The 22,039-nt window shown below is 46.8% G+C and overlaps 2 protein-coding genes across 2 annotated transcripts in view; both read left to right on the top strand.

Annotated features, from left to right (window-relative positions):
• The first annotated feature begins 57 nt into the window (after nt 1-57).
• Nucleotides 58-7,959, top strand: crata (carnitine O-acetyltransferase a). The gene is made up of 14 exons (XM_061071269.1): nt 58-421; nt 2,154-2,450; nt 2,820-2,938; nt 3,210-3,263; nt 3,518-3,683; nt 3,778-3,952; nt 4,297-4,475; nt 5,257-5,357; nt 5,481-5,600; nt 5,706-5,828; nt 5,945-6,080; nt 6,218-6,280; nt 6,360-6,497; nt 7,016-7,959. The coding sequence occupies exons 1-14, from the start codon at nt 395-397 to the stop codon at nt 7,229-7,231; spliced, it is 1,914 nt and encodes a 637-aa protein (XP_060927252.1). The 5' UTR covers nt 58-394; the 3' UTR covers nt 7,232-7,959.
• A 3,115-nt stretch (nt 7,960-11,074) lies between these two features.
• LOC133006384 (leukemia inhibitory factor receptor-like) overlaps nt 11,075-22,039 on the top strand; it is a 12,449-nt gene continuing 1,484 nt past the window's right edge. Inside the window, exons 1-14 of the mRNA XM_061075662.1 lie at nt 11,075-11,161; nt 12,209-12,369; nt 13,087-13,240; nt 13,333-13,617; nt 14,741-14,861; nt 19,491-19,624; nt 19,776-19,915; nt 20,000-20,153; nt 20,349-20,410; nt 20,736-20,961; nt 21,037-21,204; nt 21,299-21,400; nt 21,477-21,638; nt 22,001-22,039. The exon at nt 22,001-22,039 is cut by the window's right edge and continues 90 nt beyond it. Coding sequence (XP_060931645.1) covers nt 11,095-11,161; nt 12,209-12,369; nt 13,087-13,240; nt 13,333-13,617; nt 14,741-14,861; nt 19,491-19,624; nt 19,776-19,915; nt 20,000-20,153; nt 20,349-20,410; nt 20,736-20,961; nt 21,037-21,204; nt 21,299-21,400; nt 21,477-21,638; nt 22,001-22,039 — 1,975 coding nt within the window. The 5' untranslated portion in view covers nt 11,075-11,094. The remainder of the gene's footprint in view (nt 11,162-12,208; nt 12,370-13,086; nt 13,241-13,332; nt 13,618-14,740; nt 14,862-19,490; nt 19,625-19,775; nt 19,916-19,999; nt 20,154-20,348; nt 20,411-20,735; nt 20,962-21,036; nt 21,205-21,298; nt 21,401-21,476; nt 21,639-22,000) is intronic.

Here is a 22,039-nt window from a genome sequence, read left to right as displayed (position 1 = left end):
AGTGAATGCAGGTCATTGCGTCTAGTTTAGAAAGTTATATCCAGCCCACCAGTCTGTGAGGAGACCAGTCCAGTCTGTGAGGAGACCAGTCCAGTCTGTGAGGAGACCAGTCCAGTCTGTGAGGAGACCACCAGTCTGTGAGGAGACCAGTCAAGTCTGTGAGGAGACCACCAGTCTGTGAGACCACCAGTCTGTGAGGAGGCCAGTCTGTGAGGAGACCAGTCTGTGAGCCAGCGGCTGGAGACCCTGGAGGAAGCTCGTTCCGCGGCTGAGCAGTGACCCTGTCCCCGGTGGATCTCAGAGGAAACACCGGTGAATCCCCTGGAGTTAACCCGGCCTCAGACCCTCCGACCCCGCTGCAGATCAGCCTGTGAGGCCGGTACCGGACGACACAATGTGGGGCTTCTGCAGCAGACTCGCGGTCAGTTAACGCGCCGGTAGCTAACTCTGCTAACACGGGTTAGTGGTTACTATTACTGACCCATGCTAACGAAGAGACACCAGCTAACTAGCTAACTAGCTGCTGCCTGAGTGGTTACTATTACTGACCCATGCTAACGAAGAGACACCAGCTAACTAGCTAACTAGCTGCTGTCTGAGTGGTTACTATTACTGACCCATGCTAACGAAGAGACACCAGCTAACTAGCTAACTAGCTGCTGTCTGAGTGGTTACTTTTACTGACTCATGCTAACGAAGAGACACCAGCTAACTAGCTAACTAGCTGCTGTCTGAGTGGTTACTCTTACTGACCCATGCTAACGAAGAGACACCAGCTAACTAGCTGCTGCCTGAATGGTTACTATTACTGACCCATGCTAACGAAGAGACACCAGCTAACTAGCTAACTAGCTGCTGCCTGAGTGGTTACTATTACTGACCCATGCTAACGAAGAGACACCAGCTAACTAGCTAACTAGCGGCTGCCTGAGTGGTTACTATTACTGACCCATGCTAACGAAGAGACACCAGCTAACTAGCTGCTGCCTTGAGTGGTTGCTATAACTGACCCATGCTAACGAAGAGACACCAGCTAACTAGCTAACTAGCTGCTGCCTGAGTGGTTACTATTACTGACCCATGCTAACGAAGAGACACCAGCTAACTAGCTATTAGCTGCTGTCTGAGTGGTTACTATTACTGACCCATGCTAACGAAGAGACACCAGCTAACTAGCGGCTGTCTGAGTGGTTACTATTACTGACCCATGCTAACGAAGAGACACCAGCTAACTAGCTAACTAGCTGCTGCCTGAGTGGTTACTATTACTGACCCATGCTAACGAAGAGACACCAGCTAACTAGCTAACTAGCTGCTGCCTGAGTGGTTACTATTACTGACCCATGCTAACGAAGAGACACCAGCTAACTAGCTAACTAGCTGCTGCCTGAGTGGTTACTATTACTGACCCATGCTAACGAAGAGACACCAGCTAACTAGCTAACTAGCTGCTGCCTGAGTACTAGTAGCAAGCTGGTGTTGTTAGTTAACAAGCTAAAGCTAAGCTAACTGGGTCAAGTTCACTCTGCGGTGAGCTAAAATTAGATCTAGACAAACAGGTGCTCTTTAGTCTCCCCTTGATATGTGAGCTTTATATACAGTTAAAAGTTAGTAATTGGTTAGATACAGAAACATTATAACGCTAAATAATATTATTATTATTATTAGCTGTTGTTCATATGAATGTTCCAGCTCATCACGTCTGTAGAACCTGGACACACTGGACATGTGGTGAAGCCAGAAGAAGAGAAGAGCCTGAAGACATAACTCCCGACGATACTACGATAGAACAATAGAAACGGACGTGTGATTTTTCCCAGTTGACTTTTGACAAACTGTTACTGTACAAACTAAACTAAATACACATCTGTGCGGCTGAGGGGTAGAGCGGTCGTCCTCCAACCTGAAGGTCGGCAGTTCGATCCCCAGTCTGACCCGTCTGCATGCCGAAGTGCCCTTGGGCAAGATGCTGAACCCCGAACGGCCCCCCCCATAGAATAACTGAGTGCTGCAAGTAGATGCTCTGTATGAATGTGTGTGTGAATGTGTGTGTGAACGGGTGAATGTGAAACTGTAAAGAGCTTTGAGTCATCAAGACTAGAAAAGCTTTATAAATACAAATCCATTTACCATTTACATTATGTGTCTCTCAGGTGAAGGCGGGGATATCGAAACCCTGCAGCCTAGTGAAGCCCAATCACTTGGTGAAGCCGGTGTCCGCCGCCCGGGTCTCAGGCCGGTACCTCAGCCACCAGCAGGGCCTGCCCCCCCTCCCGGTCCCCCCGCTGCAGCAGACCTGCGAGCGCTACCTCACGGCACTGGAGCCCATTGTGGAGGAGGAGGAGCTGAAGCGCACCAGAGAACTGCTGCAGGAGTTTCAGAAAGCAGGGGGGGTGGGAGAGAGACTGCAGAGAGGTCTGGAGAAGAGAGCACACAACACTGACAACTGGGTGAGACCCACTACATGTGTACACACAACATGGTGATGATGATGAGGCTGGGATGTGGGAGTACACCAGGTGTGTCTTTCATTCTCAAAGGCTGCAAATGACTTGTCTCCAGAGAGATCTGAGCACAAGTCGATGCCTTCGGATTCACCCTGATAACAGCATGTATTGATTTGATATTAGTTCACATACTTTGTGTCTGTTCATAATTGAAAGTTAGATAAAGATCTGACGGATTGTTATTCCACCACCTGAGATTCACAACTACAACGAGGGACACAGTCCTGCAGCATCAGCTTCCTCCAGAGAGTTCTGAACGCTGCCTGGTGTCTGTGTGGTCCTGAACGCTGCCTGGTGTCTGTGTGGTTGCAGCTGTCCGAGTGGTGGGTGCAGCTGGCCTATCTGGAGTACCGGCTGCCTGTGGTGGTGCATTCAAGTCCCGGACTGGTCCTACCTCGCATGAACTTCAGTGATAAACAAGGACAAATCAGGTGGTGACTCACAGAACATCTGTTTGGTTAGTAGTGATAAAGATGTTGAGAATTATGCTTTGATTCATTTCATCCAAACCATTTCAAACAGCTGTGAACATGAATGGTTTTACCCAATGATAATTAAAGAAACACACATTATCAATAATTCAGTTCCATATGATATGATACCACCACATGTCACTGATGCACTTCGCTGGGACCAGTTCTGCTTTGAGAAGTCATGGTTTTATGTTCTGAACACTTTAGTAATCATGTTCTCTGTGTTTAGGTTTGCAGCCAAACTGATCGCAGGTGTTTTAGACTTCAAGACGATGATTGACAAGTGAGTAACTTCAAATGTTTTTCTTCTACGATTCTGTGAGTTTCATCATCTTAGAGCTTCTATTAGTTTCTGCCTTCAGGGAATCTATATATCCTGCCTAAATTGAATGATGAAGAAGTGGACGCTCATATCAAAAGTTGTCAGTTCTTCCTGAAAGTATTTGCTCAGGTTTACAAACTGTACAGTTAATGTCAGAGGATGCAGGCGAGTTTCCTGCGTTTCAGATTTATGAGTTGAACCTTTTTGTCCTCCAGTGAGACCCTACCTGTAGAATACCTGGGAGGACGGCCGCTGTGCATGAATCAGTATTATGAGGTCCTGTCGTCCTGTCGGGTCCCTGGTCTGAAGAGAGACTCGGTGGTGAACCACGCCAAGAGCTCGCCGCCCCCCCGACACATTACTGTAGTGCACCACCTCCAGGTGAGGGTCTGTGGCTGAGCTCAGGACCGGGGGCCTATCTCGTAAAGCTAGTAAGCTACAACTCTGAACAAGTCTTTTCTGTGTGTGGAGTCAGTTCTTTGCTCTGGACGTGTACGACAGTGACGGGACTCCACTGACCGTGGATCAGATCTGCGTTCAGCTGGAGAGGATCTGCAGCGCCTCACCTCAGACCAGCCAGGAGCCCGTCGGCATCCTGACCACGCAGCACCGGGACTCCTGGGGCAAGGCTTACCTCAACCTCATCAGAGGTGAGACAGAGACAGACTGACACTCAGCTGGAAGACAAAACACTGACGAGCACAGGGCTCATTCTGCCCTCATGTATAAGAAGAGATTTGTCTATTTCAAACAAATGACCTGTCACTGCTCACATACTTTTACGTCGGCATGCTTCATCCACTAGAGGGCAGTCGAGATTCTCTCACCACAACACAAATGGCGACTGTGGAGGTTGTGACAAGCTTCCGCTGAAGAAAGAGACAAAAGCTACCGCGGCCATGAATGCCAAAGTGTCTGATGAATGGAACGGTCCAAATACAGTATTTAGTTGTGTAAGTGTTGTGTCCTCACAGCTTGTGTTTGTTATGTTCAGATGAGACCAACAGAGAATCGGTGTCAGCGATCCAGAGAAGCATCTTCGTTGTGTGTTTGGACGGAGCGATGCCTGAAGCGTCTGACGGGACGTACCGCAGCTCCGCCGCTGTCCAGATGCTGCACGGAGGAGGCAGCAAGGGGAACAGCGCCAACCGCTGGTTTGACAAGACACTGCAGGTGACTCACAGGCATTGTTCACACGAAGACACCGTTTCCAGACTTAAAGGGACTCTTACCTTTGTTGCATTTTTACACTTTTTTTGGATAAGGTTAAATTGGTATTAATAAGGTAATGACACTCTAAAATGCAAGACAGACCCACCAGGAGTAAAAACAAACAATTATTTCACTCTCATAATATTTAGTGAAAACTTCAACCAATAAAATTCTTCGGACCGAAGGACCTTATTGGCCGACAGACCTGTCTGTTTGCTGCATGGACATGCAGGTTTTCCGTCTGCTTCTTGTGGCGCATTCGGGCCCGCGTCATCAAGGCATGTGAATGTAAATGTATATAACTTACCGGTGCTTCTGAATCCGAATCCATTGCTTTGGTAAACAAAAACTCACGTGCGTGCGCGGAGGCAGTAGGTCGTAAGTCTGCTTGTAAATAAAGTTTCTTCAAAAAAACACCGCGGATGGGAACGAGGGGGTGGGGCATTGGAGGAAGGCGGGATGATTTGAATGTGCTGTAATTCTCAAATGCAACAAAGGTAAGAGTCCCTTTAAAGCCCCTACATAAAGTTTATGAAAGAGTCTTATTTTAATATCCGGCCTCTTTATGACCTCGAACATCAAATGAGACAATCGGGGGAAATGTTTTTTTCTGTAAACTCTTCTCCATGTCTGGTCGGTGGATTCCCTGCGAGGGCCGAGCACGAGTGACGACAGTCCGGCTGGAGACGTCTGTGTATTCTGTCATTTAACTTATACAGGATTTTCTTGTTCTTTCTTTCAGTTCATTATCGGAGAAGACGGGACATGTGGAGCGAACTACGAGCACGCCCCAGCCGAAGGACCGCCTATTGTGGCCTTGATTGACCATGTTGTCGAATACACGTGAGATGGTCAAAACAGAGACTCCCAACATTCTGCTACCGGCATGAGAAAACCACGACTTTATGAAGTGAACTCAATGTGGACGTAGGTTCTTATTCCATCTCATGTCTCCTGTCCTTTCAGGAGGAAGCCGGAGGCGGTGCAGCCTCCCACGCTGCCGCTGCCCATGCCACAGAAACTACACTTCAACATCACACCTGAGGTCAAGAAGGACATCGAGGAGGCCGAGCAGAGTATGAACACGTGAGAGCAGCTTTCATCACGATACTCAATAAACGAATCATATTCAATATATGTTCACACTTGAGGTTATTAAGTCTCACTGTCTGAACGGTTCTCTCCTCACAGTCTGGCTAAAGACCTCGATATGAAGGTTGTAGTTTTTGGCCACTTTGGTAAAAATGTCCCAAAGAGCCAGAAGATGAGTCCTGATGCCTTCATCCAGATCGCTCTGCAGCTGGCCTACTACAGGTGAGAGGTGGAGCCCTCACGTGGGCGGGAACTCTTTTTACAAGAGTTACAGAGATCATATTACAGATGAGCTGAGATGATTGTACAGGGATTTAAAGTCTCCTCTGCCTTGACAGGATGCATCAGCGCTGCTGTGCCACATATGAAAGTGCCTCCCTGCGGATGTTCCGACTGGGACGAACAGACACCATCAGATCCGCCTCCACCGCCTCAGCTGCCTTCGTCAGAGCTGTTGACGACCCGAGCAGACAGGTGTGATGAAAGCACGGGTTCCTCAGAGACCTCCTCCTGTTGACGAGTCACCTTCAGGGAGCTGCCCTCTTTATTCAGTCTGTGGTGAAGACACGTTTATATTTCTGTAAACATTGTTTTCGTCTTGTTCTTCACAGAACACAGAGAAGGTGGATCTGATGGAGAAAGCTGTAAAAGCTCACCGGTCGTACACCAGCATGGTGAGTGGAGGACACGTGTGAAGTGTCCACATCACTGACCCACGTCCAGTAACTGACCCCGGTTGTCTCCCTCCACCAGGCGGTCAGTGGTCAGGCTATAGACCGACACCTCCTGGGCCTGAAGATGCAGGCGGTGGAGGAACAACTCTCCATCCCTGAAGTCTTTACAGACGCTTCCTACGCTAAAGCATTGAACTACCAGCTGTCTACAAGTCAGGTGTGAGCTGAACCCAGAGAGGAGTTCTACTTCCACAGGTGGATTCATTAAGCTTCACTACCTGGAACCAGCGGCTGGATGGAACTGATGGTTCAGTGGCTCTGAACGTGTTATCAGTTACAGCTCCTGTGGTTCAGGAAGCCGAGGATTGTGGGTAATGTTAGTTTAGTTTTGACATGAAAACGCTCAGAGACCAACAGAGGGTTAGGCTGTGGCAGCAGGGGGCGCTGTGCTCTAACTTACATCGTGATTCTGTTCAATCAGATCAATCTGCTTCTTTCTGCCTCAAAAATTACACTAAAGATTTATTTGTAAATTGGTTCAGAAAAATGTTTTTCACTTAAATGGATTTAAAGAAACTGAAAGTATGTTTTCCCAGTGACCTCAGTATAAACATATGATCAGTGATTGTTTGGGGACAAATAGTTTTTCTAACATCAGTATTTTAAAGTGGCATTTGATGGAAAACATGTTATTTAACTGTATCTCTAACAACTACATTCTCATGTCTCCACAAGGTTCCGTCCAAGACCGACTGCGTCATGTGCTTCGGTCCGGTCGCGACCAGCGGATACGGCGTCTGCTACAACCCCATGGACGACCACATCAACTTCTCTGTGTCGTCCTTCAACGCCTGCGAGGAGACGGACGCCGCTGGTCTGGCGGCAGCGCTGGAGGTCGCGCTGCTGGACATGAAGACTCTGCTGGAACGAACTCCACGAGCCAAACTGTGAACCGCACTCGCCAGAAAGAATCGGTTCATGACTCCTCGTGTAAAACTGCTGCATCTCCACAGTGAACGTGGCCAGTGTTGATTGTTCTGACGTGATTTGAAGACGACGCTTGATTGTAAATGACTCCGTGGAGGAGGAGGAGCTATGGTAGAAAACCACAGACGCAGTGATGGGTTGAATACACGCTGTGTTTATTAATCCATGATCTCTTCACACTTTAGGAAACAAACTGATTCACTGATTTTACCGAATATTTATGTAACTTGAGAATAAAACCTGGAAGCTAGACGTGACACTGACAATCTGTGACATCATCTGGTCGCGTGTTTGATAATCAGCCTTTTCCCAGATGTTTAATTGCTCAGATAATTACACTGTGTGCTGTATAGAAATCATCTCTGTGCATTAATCAGAAGTTCAGAAGTATGTTGAGTCCCTGTTTGAAGCCGTGTTGCTCTACTTCCAGCAGGGGGCACTAAAGTCCAAATCAGACTCTGGATTTTATCACTTTAAGTTGTTGCAGTTAAAAGATGAAATAAAAATGTTGAAAGATTGACTTGTTTTTGCCAGTTAGTCATAACATGCTAACGAAGACATGTAATTATTGTAAATTTAGAATTGAAATGAATTATTTTGAAGGATCATTTAGCAGGAAAGTAAATAAGTTAATAACAGATTATGTGAATGAGGACATGATTGTTCAACACATTTAAAGACATTTAAAACACTGAAGTGTCACTCGTTCATTTTCTTTCACAGCATGTGAACTTTTACTGATTTAATGTTGATCTTCCACAAGGTTGGGACTGAAGGATCAAAGCAGACTCATAGAAACAACAGATGTCCAGAATAAACTTACATTTTCTAGGTCAAACTATAAAGAATCTATCAAACTACGACGAGTAGCGTGCGCCACCTGGTGGAATCGATCTTCAGAATTAGTTTAGTAACAATTTAATTATTTCTGTCATAACCACAGACGTCAAATATACATGACGACACCTCACATCGTATAAAAAATAATCTGTGCTGCACTTTGACGTCTGGAGTGAAGATCATGAAGAATCCGAATCAGGTTTTAAAGAGTTTCACACCGGACGGAGAAGACCGCTGGCTCCTCCTCCCATCCACTCCTCCTCCTCCTCCTCCTCCTCCCATCCACTCCTCTTCCTCCTCCCATCCACTCCTCCTCTTCCTCCTCCTCCCATCCACTCCTCCTCTTCCTCCTCCTCCCATCCACTCCTCCTCCTCCCATCCACTCCTCCTCCTCCTCCTCCCATCCACTCCTCCTCCTCCTCCTCCTCCCATCCACTCCTCCTCCTCCTCCTCCTCCCATCCACTCCTCCTCCTCCTCCTCCTCCCATCCACTCCTCCTCCCATCCACTCCTCCTCCTCCTCCTCCTCCCATCCACTCCTCTTCCTCCTCCCATCCACTCCTCCTCTTCCTCCTCCTCCCATCCACTCCTCCTCTTCCTCCTCCTCCCATCCACTCCTCCTCCTCCTCCCATCCACTCCTCCTCTTCCTCCTTCTCCCATCCACTCCTCCTCTTCCTCCTCCTCCCATCCACTCCTCCTCCTCCTCCTCCTCCCATCCACTCCTCTTCCTCCTCCCATCCACTCCTCCTCTTCCTCCTCCTCCCATCCACTCCTCCTCTTCCTCCTCCTCCCATCCACTCCTCCTCCTCCCATCCACTCCTCCTCCTCCTCCTCCCATCCACTCCTCCTCCTCCTCCTCCTCCCATCCACTCCTCCTCCTCCTCCTCCTCCCATCCACTCCTCCTCCTCCTCCTCCTCCCATCCACTCCTCCTCCCATCCACTCCTCCTCCTCCTCCTCCTCCCATCCACTCCTCTTCCTCCTCCCATCCACTCCTCCTCTTCCTCCTCCTCCCATCCACTCCTCCTCTTCCTCCTCCTCCCATCCACTCCTCCTCCTCCTCCCATCCACTCCTCCTCTTCCTCCTCCTCCCATCCACTCCTCCTCTTCCTCCTCCTCCCATCCACTCCTCCTCTTCCTCCTCCTCCCATCCACTCCTCCTCCTCCTCCCATCCACTCCTCCTCTTCCTCCTTCTCCCATCCACTCCTCCTCTTCCTCCTCCTCCCATCCACTCCTTCTCCTCCTCCTCCTCCCATCCACTCCTCTTCCTCCTCCTCCCATCCACTCCTCCTCTTCCTCCTCCTCCCATCCACTCCTCCTCCTCCTCCCATCCACTCCTCCTCCTCCCATCCACTCCTCCTCTTCCTCCTCCTCCCATCCACTCCTCCTCTTCCTCCTCCTCCCATCCACTCCTCCTCCTCCTCTCATCCACTCCTCCTCCTCCTCCTCCCATCCACTCCTCCTCTTCCTCCTCCTCCTCCCATCCACTCCTCCTCCTCCTCCTCCTCCTCCAATCCACTCCCCCTCTTCCTCCTCCTCCCATCCACTCCTCCTCTTCCTCCTCCCATCCACTCCTCCTCCTCCTCCTCCCATCCACTCCTCCTCCTCCTCCCATCCACTCCTCCTCTTCCTCCTCCTCCTCCCATCCACTCCTCCTCCTCCTCCTCCCATCCACTCCTCCTCTTCCTCCTCCTCCCATCCACTCCTCCTCTTCCTCCTCCCATCCACTCTTCGCCGAGACACAGAGACACCGAGAGACCGAGAGACCGAGACACCGAGAGACAGAGACACGGAGACGCTGAGACACTGAGACACTGAGACAATGAGACTCTGAGACGCTGAGACGCTGAGACACTGAGACAATGAGACACTGAGACTCTGAGACACTGAGACTCTGAGACACTGAGACACTGAGACAATGAGACTCTGAGACACTGAGACACTGAGACTCTGAGACACTGAGACACTGAGACTCTGAGACACTGAGACACTGAGACAATGAGACACTGAGACTCTGAGACACTGAGACACTGAGACACTGAGACACTGAGACACTGAGACACTGAGACTCTGAGACGCTGAGACGCTGAGACACTGAGACAATGAGACACTGAGACTCTGAGACACTGAGACTCTGAGACACTGAGACACTGAGACTCTGAGACTCTGAGACGCTGAGACGCTGAGACACTGAGACAATGAGACACTGAGACTCTGAGACACTGAGACTCTGAGACACTGAGACACTGAGACTCTGAGACACTGAGACACTGAGACTCTGAGACACTGAGACACTGAGACACTGAGACTCTGAGACACTGAGACACTGAGACACTGAGACTCTGAGACACTGAGACTCAGAGACACTGAGACTCTGAGACTCTGAGACACTGAGACACAGAGACTCTGAGACTCAGAGACACTGAGACTCTGAGACTCTGAGACACTGAGACACAGAGACACTGAGACTCTGAGACACTGAGACACTGAGACTCAGAGACACTGAGACACTGAGACTCTGAGACTCTGAGACACTGAGACTCAGAGACACTGAGACACTGAGACTCAGAGACTCTGAGACACTGAGACTCAGAGACACAGAGACACTGAGACACTGAGACACTGAGACTCAGAGACACTGAGACACTGAGACACTGAGACACTGAGACACTGAGACACAGAGACTCTGAGACACTGAGACACTGAGACACTGAGACTCTGAAAGAAGTTCTCTTGAATCCATTTCTAAGTGAAAACATGTCCCAACCTGCAGTGACTCATCATTAGCAGAAAGCAGAGTTCTGTGGAAGAGGAGTGTTGAGAGGAAGTAACGTGACTTCTTGTTTCTGTGTGAGATCCACAGCAGCAGATTCCCTGGACAGGCTCTTCTCTCTCTCTCTCAGGAAGTGGATTTAAACGAAGACACAGCTGGATGAGCAGATGTGTTCTGCTCTGTGATGACGTCTGAGTCTGGGACCAGGACTATCATGATCACATTCCTCCTGCTCTCATTGCTCTGCCACAGCTCTCAGGATGGAGACACAGGAGAACAGGGTGAGTAACAACTCTTCAATAACCTGTGATAACTTCATCAGTCACGTTTAATAATCTCATTTAATGACACTCGTGTCCGTCCTTAGAAACTCAAACTAAACACAAAGATCAACTGGATTCCTGAATCCAATCACTAAGATTCAGAGCTGCTGATGCATCTCACAGAACCATGCGTTACTACAGTTCATCCTGAGGGAACGTGAATGTTTGTAAAACACTTTATCAGGAAGTTTAACTCAACGAGCGTGAGCCTGGCGAGGAAACGTCAGCGTGGTTCATCCTGTGGGAACATGAACGTTTGCACTTCATGCTTCATCATCTAGACAAAGATAAACTTCTCCGATCACGAACCATTAGCGTCTTTTTATGCTCATAAATGTTGCAAACTGCCACTTAACACAATCAAACATCTATTGCATTATTTCTTAAGTGCTTCCTCAGAACCTTCTAGTCAAAGTCGACCATTGATCTCAAATTTCCATCGAATTCTCTCTGTGGCCACAAACGTCTGATTCCTGCAAAACTCCGACGCCACTCAGAGCGAATCCTCCTCCAAGATAAATACAGTTTAAATGTAGAAATACGCAAAACATCAATATTATTGAACTGAGTAAATGAAGCTGGTAAAAGATTTGTTTAATTTAAATTGAAAGATAATTTATTGATGCTGACATTGATTGTCGAGGCGCAACCTCCTGATTTCCAGAGCTTCAGTCACATCTGGAGTGAAGAAGATTTATTCATTAAACAGATAATCAGGTATATTTAATACTCATTATTAACATGAAACATAATTAGACTCATTTTCGGTCTAAACACCAGTTTTATATGTTTCATGAGAGATTCTGCTGTTGACAAATTAACTAATTAAGACTTCAAATGTCGTCATATCTGCTAATAAAGTGAAAGTAAACAGTTAATCTAAACTAGTGGCAGCTGCTTCTTCTTGTGACTATCGCCACAAGGCCCTGTAGTATCCCAGTAAAGCCACTGGGGGCGCTGTCAGCTGACGCCCAGCTGCTGTGACACTGTCCGTCTGTCTCTCAGTTGTTCTGCATTGTGGACCGAAGAATCTGAAGCTGAAGTTGCTGAAGTCCTGCGACCAGACGCTCGAGGCCACGTGGGAAGACGACCCATCATGCTCTGCTGTGGAGGAGGAGCTTGTCTATCAGCTGCTGGTTCTGGTCGGAGACGAGCAAGTTCATCACGTACGAACTGATTTGTCTTATGTCACAGTTTCTGAGTTTCACAAAACCCAACAACCCTCTGTAAAAAAAGATGGACGACTTGTGCTCTCCTCCTTCCTCTGATGCCAAATGAAGCCAAGATATCTCAGGTGTGGGGACAGCCATCTTTTTATAGGTTAAAAATAACTAGCCTACTGAAACCAAACTTAACGTTACCAAAACTATGTATTTAACCTGTACTTTCATTTTTTATTTCGGTCCTTGTCCCATCTATAAACACGGAGGAGGCAGGGTTTATAACCTATACTGTAGCCAGTCACCAGGGGGTGATCCAGAAGATTTGGCTTTACTTTTAAGAACTGTCATGTTTTTCCTCTTTATATCATCAAACTGTGAATAAAGACAACACTTCATCAGAAATTCAGCTAAAACCTCTCAGATCCAACGCTGCCATCTTGTGGTCATGGCGTTGTTTGCAGTCACAGTCTGTGGAGCAGTGATCAGGGGATACACACCATCGACCTATCATGAGTCAGTCTCAGCTGCCAATCACTACATCTCATCCCATCTGCTAACATGGAGAAGGTGGGTTTATGACCTCTTCTGCCTCTAACCACCAGGGGGAGATCCAGATATTTGGCTTGACTATTAAGGAGCTAACATGTCGTCCATCTTTATTCACAGTCTATGTACTATGACCTTCTGACATATAAACCTTGAACTTGTAAAATGTTGAAGGATCTCGTGACCGTGACGCCCGAGCAGATCGGATCCTCTCACCTCTGGACGTGGACGTCCCACGTGACCTTAGAGTGCGATTCGCCCTCGGTCATCCTCAGTGTCCGATACAGAAACTACACAAGCCCCAGGAGACAAGAAGGAACCGTCCCAGGTTAAAGTCACGCTCTGCTGATCCTAAATATTCACTCTGCGACGACGTACTCCACGGAAACGGGTTTCATTGTGATTCTTATGATTTTACAGGAATGACAAACTGCAAAGACCCAGAGGTTTATCCACGAGACCAAGTGTTTGAGGTCGGCAGCAGAGCCACGTTCTGCTGTGTTCTGCCAGCAGGAGGAACCTTCACCCACATGGACCTGGTGGGTTATAACCGCTCTGATGGGAACATCACACAGATCAACAACCAGACGTATTCACTGACCCTCGTCCTGAACCAGCCGTCCAGCCCCAGCGGCACTGACGTCATATGTGAAGCAACAATCCAACACCGGCAAACAGACAATGGAGCGACTGCTTTTATCGGCTGTGAGTTAGATTTATATTGTTTAATCAACACCATGAAACTATGACCTAACCCTAACCTCTGTACAACTTCTTTAAATGTTCTGAATGATGAGTGAGAACAAGAGAAAGTTTCCTCCTTCTCTCCCTGAGCGTCTGTTCTCTGTGACTCTGCTGAGTGGGTCCCCCCCCCCCCCTGGTGAGTGGGTCCCCCCCCCCCAGAGAAGAACTGACTGACAGTCACAACCTGTCTCAAGCAGCTGCAGCTGGAGAGTGAAGCTGAACTGAGATCAGTTAGAAACACTCTGAAGTTATAACAACCAGAGTTTATCTCACAGATTCAGCAGGAAACTGTAAAACATGAAGAATTCTGAACAGTTTGGTGGATTTGTTCCAGCTGCAGAGTTAATGATGTGGGGCTGCAGGGGGCGCTGTTACTCAGAAAGAGTTACATAGTGTTGGTTTAAATGACAAATCCCGGACTTTAAATTGATCTGAACACAAATTAATTCACTGAAACTATTTATTTAGATTTTAGACTCATTTGAAAAAACAAAGATTCATGTTAACCTGGTGGTTAATTATGTGAGGAGGCTGAGGAGGAGGAGCAGCAGGAGGAGGGGGAGGAGCAGGAGGAGCAGGAGGAGGAGGGGTGTCTGAGGGGGGAGAAGGAAAGGGATGTAGCTGCCCCCCCCCCCCCCCCCACTTCCCTCCCCTCCCTTCCTGCTCTGGCTCCTGACCAACAGAATCCTCCTTTCCTCCCTCGCTTCCTGTTCCTGAACGAAACCTCATTCAGCCGTGATCCACGTCACACAGAATATTGATTACATATTATTGTTTGTGTTGTCCACACAATGAAACGTTTCTACCTGAAAGCAGCAGCTGGTGAAAGTGAGTCTGATGTGTGAGTGTGAACATGAGGACGTTTCCTCTTCTCTCCCTGAATCAATCAATCACATTTTATTAGTAGAGCTCATATTCACAAATCACAATTTGTCTCTTTAACAAGACGAGACATCTTCTGTTCTTCACCTTCAGCAAGAGTCAAACTATTCATTTTACTAATGCAAACAAAGATTTCTGCTACGACTTGAACATGTCAACGTTTCACCAGAGCAAAGTAAACCCGTCTTCTCTTTGAACTCAGACCCTCCTGATGATAAAGAGCTTCAGTGTGAAACCAGAGATCTGAAGTCGGTGGAATGTCACTGGACGGTGGGACGAGACACACACCTGCTGAGACCCACAGGATACCAGCTGGTTGGAAGGTGAGGTCCTGCTGCTCCTGAACCGGGAGCTGATGCTTTCTATAGCACTACTTCGTTCATTAGCAGAAAACCACTGACACGACTTCCATGACATCTTGTGGAGGGAAAATGACTCCAGGGGAATCCAGAAAAACATGCAGATCCAAGAATTATTATTTTTATTATTATCAGAAAGGTAGAAAGAGATTGATGCTCCTGTCAATTCAAGATTTGTGTTTAAAGATAAGCAAGTAAATAAAAACTGTAAAACTGAAGTAGCTGCAAGAAAAATGCACATGAACATAGATAATAGATGAATTATTAGATAAATCCTTTTTCAGATGGTTTCTGCTGATTTAACAAAGAACATTTTCAGAGAATATAATGATAATCATAATGAGCATTCTTAGACATATTTATTGGACTGATGGGTCAGATCTACTGAGGGAAGTTCTAGCTCAGTGATGTTGAATGTTTAAGGAATTAAATTCAAAAATATTTTTTTCTAAATGAGTTATTTTAGTGGTTTAAATCCAGAGAAATGCAGTATTTTCTGTGGTTACTCAGTTTAATAATGTTTTGGTAATCTTGTGGATTATATGTTGTGTAGTATATGGGTTCTGGAAGTTTTCATGGCAGCTGGTGGAAGGAGAACTCAGGCAGCAGATGAAGGTTTTCATGTAGACTTGATGCATCAGGAGACCAGGACGTGAAACTATATACAAACACTAACAGAGCAACATGAGCAACTGTCTCCACCCAGTCTGAAGACGTCTCCCACAGCCTCCCAGTATGTCTCCCTCACCCTGCCTCACCCATCCCAGCAGCACATGAAGGTCCCTCTCTCTGTATCATGGAGCTGTTTGCATCCTATTGGACAGTTCAGTGTAAAGTGTGTTGTGCAATAATGGTTAGGAATGATACCATAAGATGGTGTGCCTTTAGGAAATCAATAAATTTGGTTTATCAAAATAAAATATAAAACATTAATATTTAAAATATTAATATTAAATCATATCTTTAGTTTGTTTAAAGTTCTCTCAGTGCACCACCCTTCACGGAAGGGAAAAGAAAGCCAATTTATTGATTAAGATCAGTCTCATTCAGATCTAGTTCAATTAGAAATCTCAATATTTACTATTGAAGATTATATAATGAACAGTGAAGGTTTATAGAGTTCTTGACAGTGTAACGGTTGGCAACATGTTCTGCTGGTCAGGGGACGTAGCTAAGTAGGTAGTGATGTGCGGTGTCTGTGAAAATGCTATATCATAAATATATAAATAACATCACATATATCAAATTTTAAAAACCCCACACAGAATCAAATAAACAGTCTTGCTTAGTTCTAGTATCATTATTAAGCCCAGTATGTTACCAGTCCTTGGAAAGGGAGAAAGTTGCTGTGCAGTTCGCTTTTCGTCCTGCAGGTTGTGTGAAGTCTTCTGGCTCGTGTGGTCTCTGCTTCCGCGGTTCTGTTGAGCTGTGCAGTTCAGTTGCTTATTGAATCTTTACCTGCAGGGCCGAGTCGCTGCGATGAGTTGGTAGAGGCTTGAGTTGCGAGGAGGTTTCCTTGAGAAGGTGAGCTGAAAGCTAGACGTCTGACCTCCGGTTGTTGGGAAGAGAAGAGAAGATTTGCTGCAGCAGCCCGGTCCTCTCCTTGGCGTTGCAGGAGAGAAGGATGGCCGTCTGCCTCATCGGTGTGTCGGAGGAGAAGAGAGAAAGCCGGAGCAGCTTTCCGCCCTCAGAGGGATTGGAGAAAGAGGAAGAATTTGGAGGAGGCCTGCTCTTAAAGAGGCCCGGTGGCCCCCAGGTCATGGGACCAGAGTGACCAATTGGAGTTGACCATGGCGGCTCTTGACACCTTTGTGTGAAGTTGTCCAGAGGAAAGGAACATGCAGCATTCTGGGAGACTGAGTTCACGAAGCTTTCTCAAGACAAAGAAACATGTGTTTTCTGGCTTTGACTACACATACAGGCCGGAAAGGAGGCCTTTGGTTTGCACAAAAACATGTCCCAACATCCCCCCTGTGGCTTCAGGAATCGCACCTGACGTGTGTTCCTGAGGGCATATCTGAACATGTTTAGTGCCAAGCTGGAAAAGTCAATTGTCAGTTAATTTGGACGGTAACATCTGGGCATTTGTGTATCCTATCTAGTTAAGCTAAGCAAGATTCAAATTAGACAAATAATTCAGTTACAATAACAGTACAATATGAATAACCTGTGCTCTTCACTAGGTTTAGAGAGAAAACAGAAAAATGTGACATTTTTAAATTGTAAGATAAGATGTAGAGATGCACGTACAATGATAATGTCATTTTTGGAATGTCCAAGAGTTTTGTTCACTCATTGGATCTTACTCAATGTACTACTCAGTCGTATCTTTTAGACTTAACAAATTTTAACTTCTCAGGTTTTTCTGCAGAAGGATGTCATAATTCCAAAATCTCAAAATTCAAATGACTGTATCATTGTTTCTGTAATAAATTGCTAATATCCTGACATGTGTGGTATGGACTACATTATTGTGGAATGAAAGTAGTCGATCAAAACATATTTAGAACGTTGGCAGTGGTATGTAAGTTTAATCAGAATTTTGGTTTTTGAGTTTGCTGCTGTTGCTAACAAAACAGTTTTCCTATTTTAACTGCATGAAACTTACTACTGACTGTCAGTACAGTGTTTAACTGTGTTTGTTATGAGCGTGAGGGTCGAGCTCTGGATCGCCTGTGTCGTGGCTCGGGGCTGTAACGCTCTGCGGAGCCAGACTCTAAGTGGACTTCAGAGGCGCTGTCACTGTGTGCTCGGTCATAACCATATTTTGAGCTGTACTCAGAGATGCTGTCGTCATCTTCTGAGTAGTGGTAATTTGTCTGGGCCAGAATGTCAGAGTACGGCTTCCTGCAGCTTCTACTGTGGGAATGCCGATCTCTGGGAAGGTGGTGAACAGAGCGCCTGCACTCTGTGTCCCCACGCTGCTTGCTGTCACCCTCCCTTCTTTTGTTGTGAGGGGGGGCGTTTTGAGACTGCGGATAAATGTGACACCTTGATGTGTGTTCTGACAGGCTCGGTTGCACCAACTGTAGCCCTGACAGAGACAACAGTTTCCCAAGCCACCTGTGACATCTTCCTGATCTGCTGCATTGAAGGTTTTCCTTCCTGTGTCATCAGTACAACGTGTGTGCGTATACATGGATGTAAGTTACGTAAGAAAATGGTCTTGAAGGTGGGATTTTCTTCTAGGCCTGGTGTGTTCTTTCCTTGAAAATAAACATGCCTCAAGCGTTTGAAACAATCCGTGGGATTTTCACGATGTGAGTGTTTAGTTTGGGATGCTGTAACAATGGCTGTTATCACATCAGGAGTAGAAGAGAATTCCTCGATTAGTGCTCGACAGAGCTCAGTGTAGTTACATGCGACACTGGAAGGAAGTGACTGAATAAACTTGTGAACAGCTGTAGAGCTGGTTTTTAACACAAGTCTAACCTTCTCTCTTTCTGTTGCATTGGCACATCGCTTAAGCGGAGATCTAGTTCCCTAAAGTAATTATCAATGTTGTTATCACAGTTGTTTGGATCAAATTGTTCAATATCTTTAGCTAGAAACTCCAGCAACTCGAAGCGCGGACTCTGTGAGGTCTGGCAGTGTGCAGTCTTGCTTCTAGTCTAGTATCATTATTAAGCCCAGTATGTTACCAGTCCTTGGAAAGGGAGAAAGTTGCTGTGCAGTTCGCTTTTCGTCCTGCCGGTTGTGTGTCTTCTGGCTCGTGTGGTCTCTGCTTCCGCGGTTCTGTTGAGCTGTGCAGTTCAGTTGCTTATTGAATCTTTACCTGCAGGACCGAGTCGCTGCGATGAGTTGGTAGAGGCTTGAGTTGCGAGGAGGTTTCCTTGAGAAGGTGAGCTGAAAGCTAGACCTCTGACCTCCAGTTGTTGGGAAGAGAAAAGAAGATTTGCTGGAGCAGCCCGGCCCTCTCCTTGGCGTTGCAGGAGAGAAGGGTGGCCGTCTGCCTCATCGGTGTGTCGGAGGAGAAGAGAGAAAGCTGGAGCAGCTTTCCGCCCTCAGAGGGATTGGAGAAAGAGGAAGAATTTGGAGGAGGCCTGCTCTTAAAGAGGCCCGGTGGCCCCCAGGTCATGGGACCAGAGTGACCAATTGGAGTTGACCATGGCGGCTCTTGACACCTTTGTGTGAAGTTGTCCAGAGGAAAGGAACATGCAGCATTCTGGGAGACTGAGTTCACGAAGCTTTCTCAAGACAAAGAAACATGTGTTTTCTGGCTTTGACTACACATACAGGCCGGAAAGGAGGCCTTTGGTTTGCACAAAAACATGTCCCAACAAATGTGTTCATGAATCACATTGTGTCCTCACGTCTGGTGAGACACACAAAGAGTTGGTGTCTCTGTCTCGAGCCTCTGAGTTAGACCTGAACGTCCCTGAGTGAAGACACAATGTCCTCTTGGTCCTTTATCTCTAACATGACCTGGGATCTGCTCAGAGAGAGAAGGAGGATCTGAGGAACCAGACAGGCTCTGTTCTCCTGTACAGAGAGAATATACACTACACATTATATATAGTGACATATACTGTAATGTGGGAGGATGTCAACATTTCCTCAACAATATGTTCAATGTATTTATCTGTATTTCAGTGCGTATAAGTGTCGCCCGGGGACATGCTGGGGTGAAGAGGACGTGTCCACTGGGGAGAGGAGCTGGAAGCTCAGAGCTCACAACGAGCTGGGGACGGTGGAACTGACGGACACAGCAGACCTGATGACAAGAGGTGACATGTTTCTTACACGAGTAAACCATCATCACCATTCATCTAAAGACACAGTGAACATAAGAATGATATAACTTTATATTTAATTGAAATCATATTCTCAGACGCAGGTAAAAACCTGAGGAGAAACCTGATTGAAGTTTTGTTTCAGTTCACATGTGGGCTCCAGAGTCAGTGACAGCTTGGACTGTGAATCCCAGAGACGTCAGTCTGAAGTGGAGCTGGAAGGTTCAAGGCTACAAAGATCTGAACATCACGTGTGAGGTGAACCTCAGTCACGCTGGAACTCAGGTGAGTGGACGAACAACAGAGGCTGAGCTCAGCTGGTTCAGGTGAAAACCTTCTGACTTCATCTCGTCTCTTTCGTGTTCACAGAAACCAAACTCTGGAGTCGGTCTTGATTTCGCAGTTTTGATGAACCTGATTCCAAACTGGTCGTACAACGTGACCGTTCGATGTCGAACAACACAACATTTTTGGAAATGGAGCAACTGGAGCTCGACATTCAACTTCCGCACTAAGGGAGATGGTCAGTGTGGAAGAACCCGGTTCTGCAACTCACACTTTCATTTTATTTATCATCCGATGCTCACTTGTGAGCAATTCAAATGTTATATGAATCTGTTTGTGAATAGTTCGGAATCATTCAGAAGGTGAAACTAGGTTTGATAATACGTCAGCTGACTGTTTGAAAGTCTGCTCTCTGGTTTGGTTTGTCCGACAGTTCCAGACGCTCTTGACGTGTGGATGAAGATGAAGGACAATGAGATTTCAATTATCTGGAAAGTAAGTAAAATCTTTACAAGTTGTTAATAATGTCTTTATGAATAATAAGAACAAAAAGAAGAAACTTCATTTATTTAAATGGGACATGTTCAAGTTGTTCGTTTTGTTTAAAGTTATATCTTGAAGCCCTGGTTTTGTCGGGGGGCGTGTCAGACTAGTCACTGGGCGTGAATTATGCAAATGTAGAGTTGTCACTAACGATGATGAGGAGGCGTCGTCCCGACGACAGACGAGATGTTCCAGGAGATTCGTGTTTTCACAGACTTTGATCTTTTGACACACTAAAGAGTTTTACAGGTTTTTAAAGGTTCTGATGTTCACACAGATTCTGCTGGAGAAGCAGAGTCATGGACACGTGTTGGACTACACAGTGACCTGGTCAAAGATCAAAGGGACAGAACAACACAACACAACCACAGTGACTCACAACCACTTCCCACTCAGGCTGGACACAACCCAACAGTACGTTGTCAACGTTACAGCTCGGAATGTAAACGGCAGCTCGTCCCCATCGACCATCATCACCCCATCATCATCCTCTGCTGGACTGAGTGAGTTGCATTCTTTACATTTAAAATTCAAATGATTGTCAGAATCATCACCGAGGCTGTAAATCTTCCTTTCAGACTCGAGCAGAGTGAAAGCGTCTCGGATGGCGGGCGGCGGCGGCGGCTTCAACCTGTCCTGGTCCTCCAGTCCGGCAGCGAGCTGCGGCTACATCGTGGACTGGCGTCCGTCCTCGGATCACTCCATGGTGACGTGGATCAAAGTTCCACAAACCAACGTCTTTTTGAGTGCGTAGAAATGTTTGACCATGAAACAGCTGCACTCATGTGATGCTGCTTTTCTTTGTGTTAAAATGCATATTTTCTGTTTCTTTCTCTCCAGAAAACTTGAGAGAAGGACAGAGATACTCGATGTCCATATCCGCCTGCACCCGAGGAGCTGCGCTGCTGCTGGAGACCAGAGAGGGCTACGTCCAGGAGCAGCGTAAGACCACTCGGGACTCTCCGGCTGCGGCTTCATTCAGCAGTGACTTACATGTTGACTTGTTTTGCGTTGCCAGGGATACAAGGCGACCTCTTTAAAGCTTTGAAATGGAAACAGAAGGGTTCCGATGTTGAGGTGTCCTGGGATCGGATATCTCTAAAAGAGCAGACAGCTTTCATCCAAGGCTACGTCCTGGAGTGGTCCGACACGGACGGGCAGGACAACAATGTGAGCACAGGTACGATGACGTCGCTTACTTTCACACAACACAACGGTTACACAAGTCAAAATCATTTTCCGAATGTTTTAACCATCCGAGGTCACCACAGGCTAAGAGACGGTTTTCCATTCTCCTGTAGAATTCTGAATAATATCAACTAGAAAAACGTCTTTTATTCACAGTGTCAAGAGGAAGCCACCAGGGGGCGTTCATTACACTTTGGTTTCACTTTTGTGAACAGTCATGTCGTTAATCTTTATTCAGTCTGTGGTGGTGATACATGTTGACTAACCTTTGTGGACTTCCTGATTTATTCTCATGTCTCAATTTGACAGTTTGATCTCCTCGGTCGTAACTTTCTTTTCTTCCTCTGGGTTCAGACGAGCCGACGTCCACCAGCCTCACGGCCTCGGACCTGA

This window comes from Limanda limanda, chromosome 1 (assembly GCF_963576545.1).
Source record: "Limanda limanda chromosome 1, fLimLim1.1, whole genome shotgun sequence".
NCBI classification, from domain to species: Eukaryota; Metazoa; Chordata; class Actinopteri; order Pleuronectiformes; family Pleuronectidae; genus Limanda; species Limanda limanda.
This window is presented reverse-complemented; position numbering and strand designations above follow the sequence as displayed.